General features: G+C 36.0%; 1 protein-coding gene across 1 annotated transcript in view; it reads left to right on the top strand.

Moving 5' to 3' along the window:
- CDC73 (cell division cycle 73) overlaps positions 1-12,441 on the top strand; it is a 112,837-nt gene extending 100,396 nt beyond the window's left edge. The window contains exons 14-17 of the mRNA XM_055815073.1: positions 987-1,148; positions 3,056-3,156; positions 6,496-6,637; positions 7,898-12,441. Coding sequence (XP_055671048.1) covers positions 987-1,148; positions 3,056-3,156; positions 6,496-6,637; positions 7,898-7,934 — 442 coding nt within the window. The 3' untranslated portion in view covers positions 7,935-12,441. The remainder of the gene's footprint in view (positions 1-986; positions 1,149-3,055; positions 3,157-6,495; positions 6,638-7,897) is intronic.
- The last annotated feature ends 417 nt before the right edge of the window (positions 12,442-12,858 follow it).

A 12,858-nucleotide genomic window follows, 5' to 3' on the forward strand; every position in this document is an offset into this window, starting at 1 on the left:
TTTTACTGGCCCGGCAGGTGACACTGGCTACATCAGCTTCGCTTCCTGTGACATAGTTTTAGTTCTGTAAAATGCATGACTTAGTTGTCTTTCCTTTTGACAAAATCCACTGAGATTCATCGGTAAAAAGGCTTACACTACTCTCACATTAATGATGCCAATTTTGAGAAATGCTCAGTGTATTTTATTTTATTATCTCCATAAAGAAGAGACTCTTGAAATGGAATTGCATTTTTTTAAGGTGGGGGGCTGCAAAATAAAAGATCTGTAACTCATTTGAGGTGGTTGCATCCTAAGCATTTATTTTTTTCACATGGAGATTACATAAGACAGGAGGATCACATGATCCTTATTTTCTGAGCAATTTATCTGTCAGCGAAGCTATTTAGGAAAAAAAGAAAAAGTCCAAAATTGTAGTATTGTATGTTGTTGTCACCAGATGAATCATTGGTATTGTAAAATCACCATCATCCAAAAAAACCAAAACCTCACTCAAAAACCTTTTTGGCCCAAAACTCTAGCTTTCTTGAGAAAACGTAATTCTGGTGGTTCTAACAGCAAAAACTCTCAAATTTGCTCCAGGAGGCAATCACTGCTTAGTGCCCACGCTTCCCCATGTTACCCTTGATCACTAAAATGATGTTACAGCCATTTAGCAGTCTGTGATCTGGCTCCACATCTGCAAATGTATCTAATAAGGTCAGCAAGGAGTGCATGAATGTATACGAACAGCTTAGGCTGTAGTTAGGAGGGGCAGAGGACCTTTTAAAAAATGTGACTCTGTTTAGTATAAGAGTTTAGAAAATATTTTTCTTTCTTTTTGGTTGTTCTGAATGAGTCATGATGGAAGCTTGGCATAGTGAAAATGAGATGGCTTCAGTGAGTGCTACTAGTAATGCAAAGGTCTGATAAAGTTGGTTTTCTGGCTGACTACATCAAATAAGTTGCTTTCGTCTACTGAATGTTTTGGGTTTTTTTCCCCCAAGGTTTGTACCATCAGATGAAAAAAAGAAGCAAGGCTGTCAACGGGAGAATGAAACCCTAATACAGAGAAGGAAGGACCAGATGCAGCCTGGGGGAACTACAGTCAGCGTTACTGTACCTTATCGAGTCGTAGACCAACCTCTGAAACTTATGCCACAAGACTGGTAAAATACATTTCCCTTTTACAAAATCACTGAACTAGGAGAAAGCAAAATTTGGAGGGACCAATACAATGCTACTAAATTCACTAAAAAGTGAAGATACGGACTTGATGGTTAACTGTACAGGGGTCTTCAGCTGAAAATAATATGCAACTAAACTTATTTAAATGGTCTTCAGAAATTACAACGCTACTTTTAAACAGTATGAGCAGCACAATTAATTTCATTAGGTTTACATTAAACGTTCCACAGATTTGAATAGGAATATTCTTATTAGTTTTATCATTCATGATGCTGTAGTGTGCAAGTCACTGAAACATGATCTGAGAGAAAAAGACTTCTTTCTTGCCTGCTTTCTGAGTGAGAGTCTATTGGGAAGATACATTTGCAGGCCTTCAGCATCTGGCATTCTAACTTTTGTAATAGTTTAAGAAAGGAAGAAAGAAAGAAAATCCAACAGACGGTAAAGACTGAACTGTGATTTCGGTGTTGAATCAGATTCATTGAATTGGATTCAATGATGGGAGCTTACTTGTGAAGGGGGAGCCCCAGTCTGTGAAAGGGCATCATAGATAGCTTTTTACTTAAAAAAAACCAAAAAACAAAAAACCAAAACAAACCTGGAAACAGATTATTTAGTCTGTAGCCCATTCTTCAATGCTATGAAAACATATTTCTCTTTGAGCAGGAAAATTCTGGAGAGACATCTTTTTGTTGTTGTAATGGATTAGGTAACATTTTTACTTCTTCCTTACAAGTGTGAAGATTTTAGACACACACAGCGACATTCTTGGTGGTTTTGTAACTTTCAAATTAGATTTTAATGGAGAGGAGTACTTTGAAAAAGTCCTGTTCTAAATTAATTGTTCTCTGTATTGAGAACTTGAGCTCATCAGAAATCTGTGGGTTTGAAATGCTGAATATCAAATAGCACTTAAAATGTTTAATGCTTAAACATTTAAGAACTGTCTAAAGTGGTTCCTAAAGTGCTTCTGACCAAGGAGATGAAGTAGCGTGGGTTTTTTTAGCTTGTTTTTATCCAAGGGAGAATCAGGTATTAGTATCTCAAAATTAATGTGTTGCTGTGAGGTTTTTTCTCAGTTAGCAATTACAAACCCCGCAACATCATTTTAAATGTCAAAGCTTTAGCCTGTTACCTTTTAAAAGAAAAAAAAAAAAAAAAAACCCAACCAAAACTCCACCTTGATTAATCTTTTCCGTTTGGGTTTTGGTAGAGTTTATAATGAATTAAATTTGGGGATGAGATTAGGGGAGGTAATTTGTTGTCATTGGTAGGAAACATGGTTGGATTATGTAAATGTTCAAGACAAAGATAGGCCGTATGTGGAAAGTCATTTGTTCTCAAAGGTTGGGGGTTTTTTAATTTTATTTATGTAAAAGCTTCATCTTAATCACAAATTTATTTTGTTAGACTGCAGGTGATGGTTACACACCCTTACAATAAATGATGCACTTTGCAGAAATTTGGCAGCTGTCTCTTCTAATACATTTTTTGAATAGGAGTTACCTATTCCGAATAAAGGCTTTTAAATTGATAGGTCTCAGTTTACAGTGTTGTTCATAGGAGATTATCTCTAAGATGTTGAAGCACTTTTAAAAAGCAAAGTAATAATGGCCAGGAGTAAACACTGTTTGCTTATAAATGTAACACGAGAAACTGAGCTGCATTCTGCAAAGGGACAGAGCTTAAAGTCCAGGAAAATCACATGAAATATTTTTTTTTTGGCTTAACAGAGAAAAAGCAGTTGTGCTGGAGGTGTGGTTATTAAATGTGCTCTACTGCTGTTCCTTAGCATAGCTTTTTATTCTAGTAATATTGCATGTTTAAGAATGCTTGTAATTTAAATGTTCAAGGTCATCAAGATGTCCATGTCTCCCTGTCTTCGTAGGGATCGTGTGGTGGCAGTATTTGTACAGGGTCCTGCTTGGCAGTTCAAAGGCTGGCCTTGGCTCTTGCCTGACGGATCTCCTGTTGATATATTTGCAAAAAGTAAGGGGTTGTTTTGTGTTTTTTTTAAGTGGTTTGGGGTTTTTTTTTTCGTCTGGATTTTTTTGTGGGGTATTTACGACAAAACACTGCCGAAGTGCTGTTGGACTTGGGTGGCTGAGAAGACAGGGGCTTAGATCTTTGCACAGATGGCAAATATTAATGTGCCCTCTGCAGTTCTTTTGTTCTGACCTGTGGAAGCTCACGGAAATCTTCTCAGAGCTGTCATCTTTACAAGAGGTTCAGAAATAGCTAGTGTATAAATTTACTTCCCAAGCTTCAAAAAAAAAAAAAAAAAAAAAAAAGGCAATGTATATTATAACACTTCATAGCTAACAGGTTTACAGGCTGTCTTCAGATTTTATTAATACTGTGAACAGAGGATTAATCACCTAGTAATTCACTAAGAAATTTTTACAAATATCATATGCTGTCTGAAAAAATGGGAAATTTTTAGTAACGTACAAATGCTTTTTAAGTTGTGAGCTAGGTGTTACCACTGAGTTAGATCTGACCAGGTTTTTGTTATCACAATGATGCCCAGTATGCTTGCAGACACACTGCACTTTTCTCACACAGTTCCCTCTGCTGATGGTAAGGTGTGCATTAATATCTAAAGGAACTGTCAGTTTCTGATCTCTGTTGCTTCATTGTGAAGTTGCCTTAGAAAATAGACCTTTTTAAAGTGTCCAGTGGTTTCTGAGCTACAGATTTTAAAAACAAAACCAACAAACCAACAGGTACACACAAAAAGAAAAGAAAAGAGAAAAAAACAAACAAAAAAACCCCAACAAACCAACCAAACAAAAAAAACCCAAACAAACCAAAAAACATCTTAGTTCAGTCTGTCATTTTCCAGTTAGTGTGATAAGGAAATAAGTTTGATCAGGTTTTATGTGTGCAAATATTTGGTATATGAAGCAGAAGCTGGAAGGAGAATGCTAGTTTGATAAGAAGCAAAAAAGGAAGAGTTGGGCAGATGGCTAAGGATGTGTCTGTGAACATTGAATTGGAATTAGTTGCTTAAGCAGGGATTGAGCATGAACAGGGAGGGAGTGAAAGAGCCAGAAAGTCAATGTAAAGGAAAAAGTTTAACAAAAGAGACCAATGAAAGGAGAAAATAGCACTTCAAAATGACTATCTAGAGCAAATGAAAACTGTGAAATGCAAACCCAAGAAAAATGCTGTTAAATACTTAAGGTCTAGCTAGTAGTTGCATGCTAGTTTCTATTAATTTTAACATTATGTACATATAAATGTATAGAGGGCTACAGGAATTGCTATGACATCCTTTGACGTTATTGGAGTCTTCGCTGTGCTAAAAGATCAAAATCATAGATACATAGCTCAGACTGAAGTGTACAAATTCTTAAGTTTTTCAGGTGAAAGAAGGATATCTGTTCTTACTTGTCCATGAAATGAACCTTTTTTAATTTTAGAAATGCATTCTGTTGTTTCAAAGTAAGGTATTGTAAAAAACATTTTCCTGATAAGAGTATCTGTAGGGCTTTTTCTAATGACTGTCCTTACCCCTCAAAATAAAAGCAGTGTAGATGGCGAGAGCACCGGCAATGTCCGTCTGGTTGTATGTGTTTACCTTTTCCTGAAGCAATCACTTTGCCACTGTTTATAGTCTTCAGTATCCTTTGTAAATAGGGTTTCTGGGATCTGAACAGTTCATTGTTTCATCTGCAGTTTGTATTTCTTCATGTAAGTCATGGGGTCCGTAGTGATTAACAAATACTCAAAGCTTATCATTGTCATTTTTGAGAACAAGCAGGTAGCTTGCCATAAAAAAATCCTCGATGAAATTTGTATTGGACCAGAGCCTGTCAAACTTGTTTTATTTGTTCACTTACTATGTCACGTAGCATTTTGTTAGTTGAGCCTCTAAAATTGTTCTCCTTAGTTTCCTTTACACGTGGTCTGCGTGCTTAATGTTCATGTAGCAAACGACCTTATTTCTTGCATCTGCAAGTGAATGTTTGAGATGAAATTTTGCATGATGTCACTTTAATGAAGAAATATTTAATTTTGAATACCATTTTAAAGGTCTTGCTCCTAGACCACATTAACACACTCTAACACGAATTTGTTTCGGATTCAGAAGTGGATTGTGTTCTGCTCAATATCGTTTAACCTTAATGGACAGGCTCTGTCAAGTGTTGATTAAGCTTTCGGTAAATACATAGCCCCGGTATATCTTTTTGCTCTCTCTGGAGTTATTTTAAAACATGCAGCGTTTTGTAGCAAAGATAATGTATATGTTTTCTTAGTATTAATTCACAAAGCTTGGGAATTCATCTGACAGTGGTACAAGCCAGATGATCACTTTAATTTGTTAACTGGGGAAGAAAAAAGCTAATATCAGATACCAATCTTCTAGAAAGCTCCTAGATATATAATTTTATAGATCGACATGTATCTGGAAAAGGGGACACATTATTACTACATATTATAGCCATTTGGCTACAATTGAACGTGAATTTTGTGGAAAAAAAAAATGAAGAGAGTGGTACCAGAAAAAGATATGACCATAGCATTAAAAATAACTAGTTTCCACAAGCATGGTCAAATTCTTCTGCTTTACTTCTCCAATAATTTCCAAAGTAGGAAATGCATCACATTGGCTTCCAGATAGGAATTGTACAAGACTCAAATATTTTGCATTGCATTATGTCAGAACTACGATCTGGCTAAGGAAATCAAGAAGAGTCGTAAGAATATTTTAATACTCACTATGTTAATGCTTAGGCTTCACATAACTCACGTGTGACAAAACTTCCCAAGAGTGAAATAACTGTTAGTATTTTACCATTTTTAACTGAGTACTAAATCAAGGGAAATTGGCAGTAACTAAGTTTCTCAGAATGCTTTATGTAGCATTTGGGAGTAACGCTGGTGCTCTACTATCAGTCTTCTACACACACTTTCAGGAAATAGCCAGGCTTCCTCCTCAATGGTCTCAGAAATGCTTGGGGTTTCAATTCTTGGTCAGTTCAAAGATTTTTCAGAAAGAGCATCTTTCTTTGCCAGAGAAAACGTACCTGAATTGGCAATGAGTTTCTGCTATTCTCCTGGAATCTATGCATCTAAAAGTAGGGGCTGCCCTTTACTTAAGCCTGTAATAGTGTGAGAGTCTGATAGTGGCCGCTGACCAATGTATTTAGGGTCTTGGTGCACTTTATTAACTAGTTGACTTTCTGGGGAGATGGGCTAGTTAGTTTTGTTCTTAGGCTCTGTTCTGAAAAAGAGACACGTCATGGGACTTGTCTTTGACTAATAATGAAACCCTGGAAAGTCATCATGTTTGTACACTAAATGTTCTCCTGTTTCCTGTAGTTAAAGCTTTTCATCTCAAATATGATGAAGTACGTCTGGATCCAAATGTACAGAAATGGGATGTAACAGTGTTAGAACTAAGCTACCACAAAAGACACTTGGACAGGCCAGTATTTCTACGCTTCTGGGAAACATTGGACAGGTATGTTGCCTGTTGAAAGTCCTTTATGCTCAGGCTTTTACAATGTTTGGTGGGAATGAAAAGTGATGGCAACAAGGGAGTTGTATACAACTTGGCTAAAACATTGTTCAGATGTCTTAAAAATACTGCTTGTTTAGATTTTTCCTGATGATAGTTAAATATATACCACTATTTTATTACAGACTATAAATAATCTCCATAGTATAATACGCATGGATTTAAGGAAGGGTAGTTACCATCAATCATCTATTAGTACCATGATTCCCCACCTCCCTTTATTATAGGGAGAAGGAAAAGAATGGAGAGCAAGCTAGGTGGTGTAGAGTTTTCCTTTGTTCCCCCAGCTCTCTCCTTGGACTGCATCTCTGAGCTTACAAGCTCTCCTCCTTTCACTTTCCACCTTGCTAGATGATAGTCTGGAAAAAGTGAGAAACTACCTGAGGATCAAGAGCCACAAAACATTATCTTAGCCCAATGCCCTTGAGTTCAACGCACTGGGTAGAAGAGGAAGTCAAAAAAGATAAGGCACGCGTAATGAGTTTTCGACTGGGGGTTCTTCTGTATCGTAGGGGCCTTCCGAGTACTTAGCCCCACCTTCTGTGAGAAGTGAGGGATGGAGGAGCACGAGCAGCATTGCTTCTGCCTCTGTGTGGTTCAGAGCCTGTCTGAATAGGAAGTTCATTGCAATACCTTTTTCATGTTGCAGAGAAGGAACTTTCTTATCATGAAGCAGTTGGAGAAATATTGAGGGAAGGGAGAAGCCCATGCATTTCATGAATGTTTAATCTTTTCATGTTGATTGCACAGCAAACTGCTTGAACGATTAAGCGAACTTCAAAAAGAAAAATCCTATGGGAATTGCCAAAATAATTCCAAGCATCAGACTTCTGTGGCTTCTTATTTATAATTCTCAGCTAAACTAAATATCTGAATTCTCAGAATGAACTAGTTATCTTTAACAACAGCCTTTCAATGTTAGAAGTTATGTGATGCCTTAGAAAACTTGAATTTTCATTGAAGCAAAGATTTTAGCTGACTTCCCAGTATTTGTGGGACAAATATTGTGCATAATACAGAACTGTATGGCATATAAGACATTGTATCTCTTTGGCAACTTGCAAATTCTATAAGATTTTTATTTTTTTTTTAAAAAAAGTCTGTGTGTGTTACTCTGGAGAGTAAAATTCCTTACTACCAAAAGAGTGGTAATGTTGTTTTCTGGGTTTGTTGTGTTTTTTGTTTTGTTTTTTTTTTTTTCAGGTATATGGTAAAGCACAAATCTCACTTGAGATTCTGAAACCTTCAGCTGCCATTTATTTCCTGAAGTATGGATTGAGAAAACATGAAAGGGGCTCCAGTTTGGAGACCAGAGCTCGCACTATGTCAAGAACTTTACAAATGAGGAAGGGTCACAGTTTAAACTTTTTATAAAATCTTGTTTGGATGCTTCGTGCTATGGCAGGTTGATACCTGTTGTTATTCAGAAGCAAAGGGGTTTTGCTTAAAACTATTTTTTTAATGTTGTTAGCCTTCTAGTCTGCAATCCAAATTGTATATTTTGATAGCAGCAGTTTCTTCTCTGTTTTGTTAAATTAGCCACATTTTTAAATAATGTGTTTTGTTCCTTATTAGAAAATAGATTGATCTTCACTGCAGGTTACAAATGTGTGTATGCGTGTGCGCATGTGCGCACGTGTGTGTGTATATATGTGTGTGTGTGTCTATATATATCTAATGTATAAAAAAAAAAATTATAGACACACTTATGCACACATAGATGTTACCAGGCTTTCTAAACCACTTAGCTTCTGAGCTTAGTTTTGGTTTTCTTTGCTTATTGTTTCACTTACTGAAAATATTTTGTTGTGAATGATATTACATTTTAGTCAATAGGACTTGCAAACTGAGCAAAGTGAAAATTGTTTTGGATAAAATGAAAATGTCAACCTGTATATGTATATTCTGTCAGTCTTTGTTGAAAAAGGGAAGATGAAAAACTAAGAAACACTTTTTTTGGATTTGTAATGTCCCAGTTTACTAGATCTTTAAACTTTATTATAGGAATATCTTCAAGTCATGTTAACTTTAAATTGCCATTCTCTACACAGGTCTCTTTATTTAAACTGAAGGTGTGCATGTGTACATTCCCATCTATCAAAATACCTTTACATATGAGTCTAAATGTTACCTAGATTAAACAATGAATAGAGAAGGAGAGTTTGGATTTTTTTTTTTTGTCCTGAAATGGCTGCCACAAGGAATGAATAATTTTAACTTCTCTGCATTTATACCTCTAATACCACATCTAATATTATTTTCTTGTGACAAAAATAGCCTAGGCTATGTCTACAAGAGTTGTAATGTTCTGAGACGAGTGGCTGATATGGCCTCCTAACAGTCCTGCATTGGAATGGAAAATGAGCCTCCTCCAATTACCAAAGAACAGATTTGCTTGATCTGCAGTATAACTGAGGCCAGAAGACCCTGATATTTGTATGAAATTTATGGTATCTCTGTATCTGTTTAATAACATTAAATTGATATTGCATTACCAGTGGATGTAGAGAATGATCAAATACTGTAACACCCGCATGGATTTTTTTTTTTTTTCTGGGATAGAAAATACATGTTTATATTCCTGTTCTTGAAATTCCAAACCATGTTTTTTAATATACTTTACATTTAAGGTTTAACAAAAGTAAAATGTTCTACCTATTCTTCATTAGTTTTGCTTTTTATTTGATGTTACCTTCATTTTTGATAAAAACAGAAGGCACATACCCTTAGGAGGTTTTTAAAACAAGGTCTTAAATTTATGAGGACTGTGAGGTCGGACTTGTTATTATGTTTTCATCCCTGCTATCTTGAGACTACTATTTTTAAATGGTCTTAATGGAAACATAAAAGAGAACCCCAAACCGCCAAACAAAAAAACCCTGGTGACTCCAGTCTTTGAGGAAGCTGACACTGGGTTTTTGAACGGATTCTGGGAAGTGACTGAGAAGAGCAGGCAATACAGAACTACTAGAAGGTCTCCTGTTTGTGTGGGCTTTGGTCAGTACCAAATGACTATTTTTTCCCAATACTTCAGCTTATTATAAATGTATCCATGTCATACATGAGTGAGCTAAAACATTCAATGCTTTGTTTTAACCCGTGCTGTAATTAGAAAAGCTGTAATGGTTGTCAACACAGCAATTGCTACCATGAGGAACTGGTTCCATTTGGGGTTCATTACTGCTTGAAACAGTGGGATATCATGTATGGTTTTTTTTAACTTTCAAGGACTTCCAGTTAGAAATGTAATTTTTTTCAGATTTAATCAGTACTTCATGGCCCGTGCAGTTTCAAAGAGACTTCTACAGTGGGCAGCAAACTTAAAAAGCAAATTCTGAAGAATTGTGTGGTTCACGTGCGCCATGATATACGGACTATATAGTGGCCTTAAAATTTGGCAAGGTCCAGTTATCTCTTTTCTCCTGTATTTCACTTGTGTTTTAAAAGCATGTGTAATCCCAGGTCCGATATTGTATACAGGAAATGGCTTGATTAAGGTGTAAATTCATGTATATATTGGGAGCAACTTCTCTGAAAGTAGTGCAGTTACGTGAAAGCGAAACTGGCAGAACAAAATCCATGAAATCTTTGTATGAACTGTGCCACTTTTTATGGATTGAGCATAGACCTTTAACATCTTGGAATTTTGTACTTGCAAGCAGTTTACAACACAAGTTGTAAAATATGTATTTGTGAAGGAGTTGGCACCTGATCATGCATATTTTTGTTAGTCATAAAAGTAGTGATGTTTATAAAATGAGCCATTTTGCAATCAGATTCCTGCTGACATTATTGGAAGTTTAATTAGGTTGTCAGAATAGCATTCCTGCTGCCTTTATAAATAACTGCACATAGATTACGAAACTACTTGGACTTAAAAATTTAGCCTTACAGCAGCATTTTGTAACACAGCTGGAATTTTAGACACTTATGTTATGCTTAATTTATCTACAAGTTAATGTAGAGTAATAAAGAAAACCGATACTAAGAACTGAGGAAGCTGGAGGATCAGACATCTGTTTTAGTGAGCCACAGTCTTATTGTTGAGCAAATTTGACGCACTACTTAGCAGTGTATAAAGTGTGTAAATTGTACTCAATTAAAATGTATAACTAAAACTGAGCTACTTTACTGACTGTAGTTTATTGAACAGTAGAATGTTACTAGCATGGGAATCAGATACCAAACTGGCTGTTTCTATTAAACATCTTCAGTGTCGTAACTCTACACTGTTTCATAAGTGCAAGATGAAGGAGACGAAACAAGATAAAACGAGATGAAAACGGGTTTTGAAGTCTGCTGTTGGGCTCCCATACTGTCAGCAGGTGATTATTGCTTTTAGTAGCAAGGTTATAGTAGCCAGTAGATATATCTGAAGTAACGGGTTTATGTTAAAAACTAAAATACCTATGATTTATAGTATTTGAGCTTTCTGAACGCTACCCTGAACAAAGCAGACAAAGGGGGAACTCCTTGTAAGGTGAAGTAGGGCAGCTGCCGGGACTTGCATACCTGCAGAAACTGTCGATCAGCATCCGCAACTGAGCTCAGCTATTTAGTTATTACCTGGAAATTTGTGTAGCAGGAAAGTTTCACAAATGGGTACTGAAGTCAGTGCTTGAGCTAGGTGATTTATAGAACTGTTCTGCTATGTTGTAAACCTTTTTATTTCTGAATACGGAAGAAAATGTAGATAGCAGATTGTGTGTTAAGTTGCCCTTGATCATAAGTTGAACTATTATGTTCCATTTGACAGAGTAAGCCTTTATCAGAACAGCAAATTTGGTTTTGGCTTTCATTTGATATGCAATCGGTATGTAAAATATTACCATTCTCTGCAGGGACCTGCAAAACTAAGTTTTATTAGTACAGCTTTCATTCTTTTGCTGGTGAAATATGCACTTTGTTGCTAATTCTTGCAAACCATATACGAATAAGAAAAAGCTGGTCAAAATTAATGGCTTAGTGATTTTAAAATTTAATGTCATGAATGCATGTTAATTCAAAAGCCATAACTAATGCCAAGTACTTTATTAGAGCAGTGTGCTTATGAAAAATTAAAATCCCTGCCTGAAGAAACTGTTGGCCAAGTAGGTTACAGTTCAGCTAATCCGAGGAAAAATGTGCCACAACCTGGAATCTCTGAATGTCATATTCAGAGTTGCTTGTGTGTTATTTAACTGACTTTTTTTTTTTTTTTTTTCTTAAGAGTAATGGCAGGTTTGCTTTTGTTCTCTGAACAGTTACATACTTCAGTAGTAATTGTGTAGTTACCTTCTTTGGTTTGGTTTTATCCTGAGCCTGTTAACACGATACAACAGTTCTGAGGCGGTGATTGAAAACAGATCACTTGGGTATGAAGTATGTTTCAGTGGAGTTCATGCACTTGACAAAGATAAAGGTGGCTTTTTAATGGAACTGTGATCCAGTGGGTGACATAGAGCCCGTTGTTCAGCTGTCATTGACTTGTCTGTAAATTATTCTTCTCAGTGGTGATGCTATTGTAGAGGGCAAGTTTGAAAATAACGATGTAGTCCCGAAAAATTCATTGGTAGGTGGTACACAGCAACAGGCCATGCATCCAGACTGGTGTACTGTGTTAATTTTTCTTTAAACAAAAATTTTATAATTTTTTAATAAGAATGCAAATGCAAAGAACAATCTCAAATGTCTGAAACTTTAGTGCAGAGACTAGTTCACGTGTAAAACTGAAAGATATGAGATGGTACATAAAATATGTAAGAAAAGCATCTTGGTTTATGGTTTTTATTTGCATCTGTGAATTCTTTTGCTTTAGTTTGTTTGATTTCAATTTCAGAAAAACTACTTATTTGCTTTGCAAGGTTCCTGCATGTGTCACTGAAAACTGTCAGAGGTAAATCTTCAGCTGTGGTTGCTTGAAGGTTTAGTTAAAAGAGTTTGTAGGTCATGAATTCTGGCCTATCTGTCAGTGGGCCCAGATTTTGACAGTAGTCTTGAAGGTTCAGGTTAAAACCTTACAAGATTCTGATGGGGATGCCACTGTTGAATGAAAGGAGAAGACAAACCTTTCATGAGGTTAAACCTTTAAACTCTCACATAACTCATAAATCTGTTTAATGACAACTTTCAATAAATTTTTGGATATGCCTTGCCACTTGACCTATTATTTAAGATCTGGACTA

This window comes from Falco peregrinus, chromosome 10 (assembly GCF_023634155.1).
Source record: "Falco peregrinus isolate bFalPer1 chromosome 10, bFalPer1.pri, whole genome shotgun sequence".
Taxonomy (NCBI): Eukaryota; Metazoa; Chordata; class Aves; order Falconiformes; family Falconidae; genus Falco; species Falco peregrinus.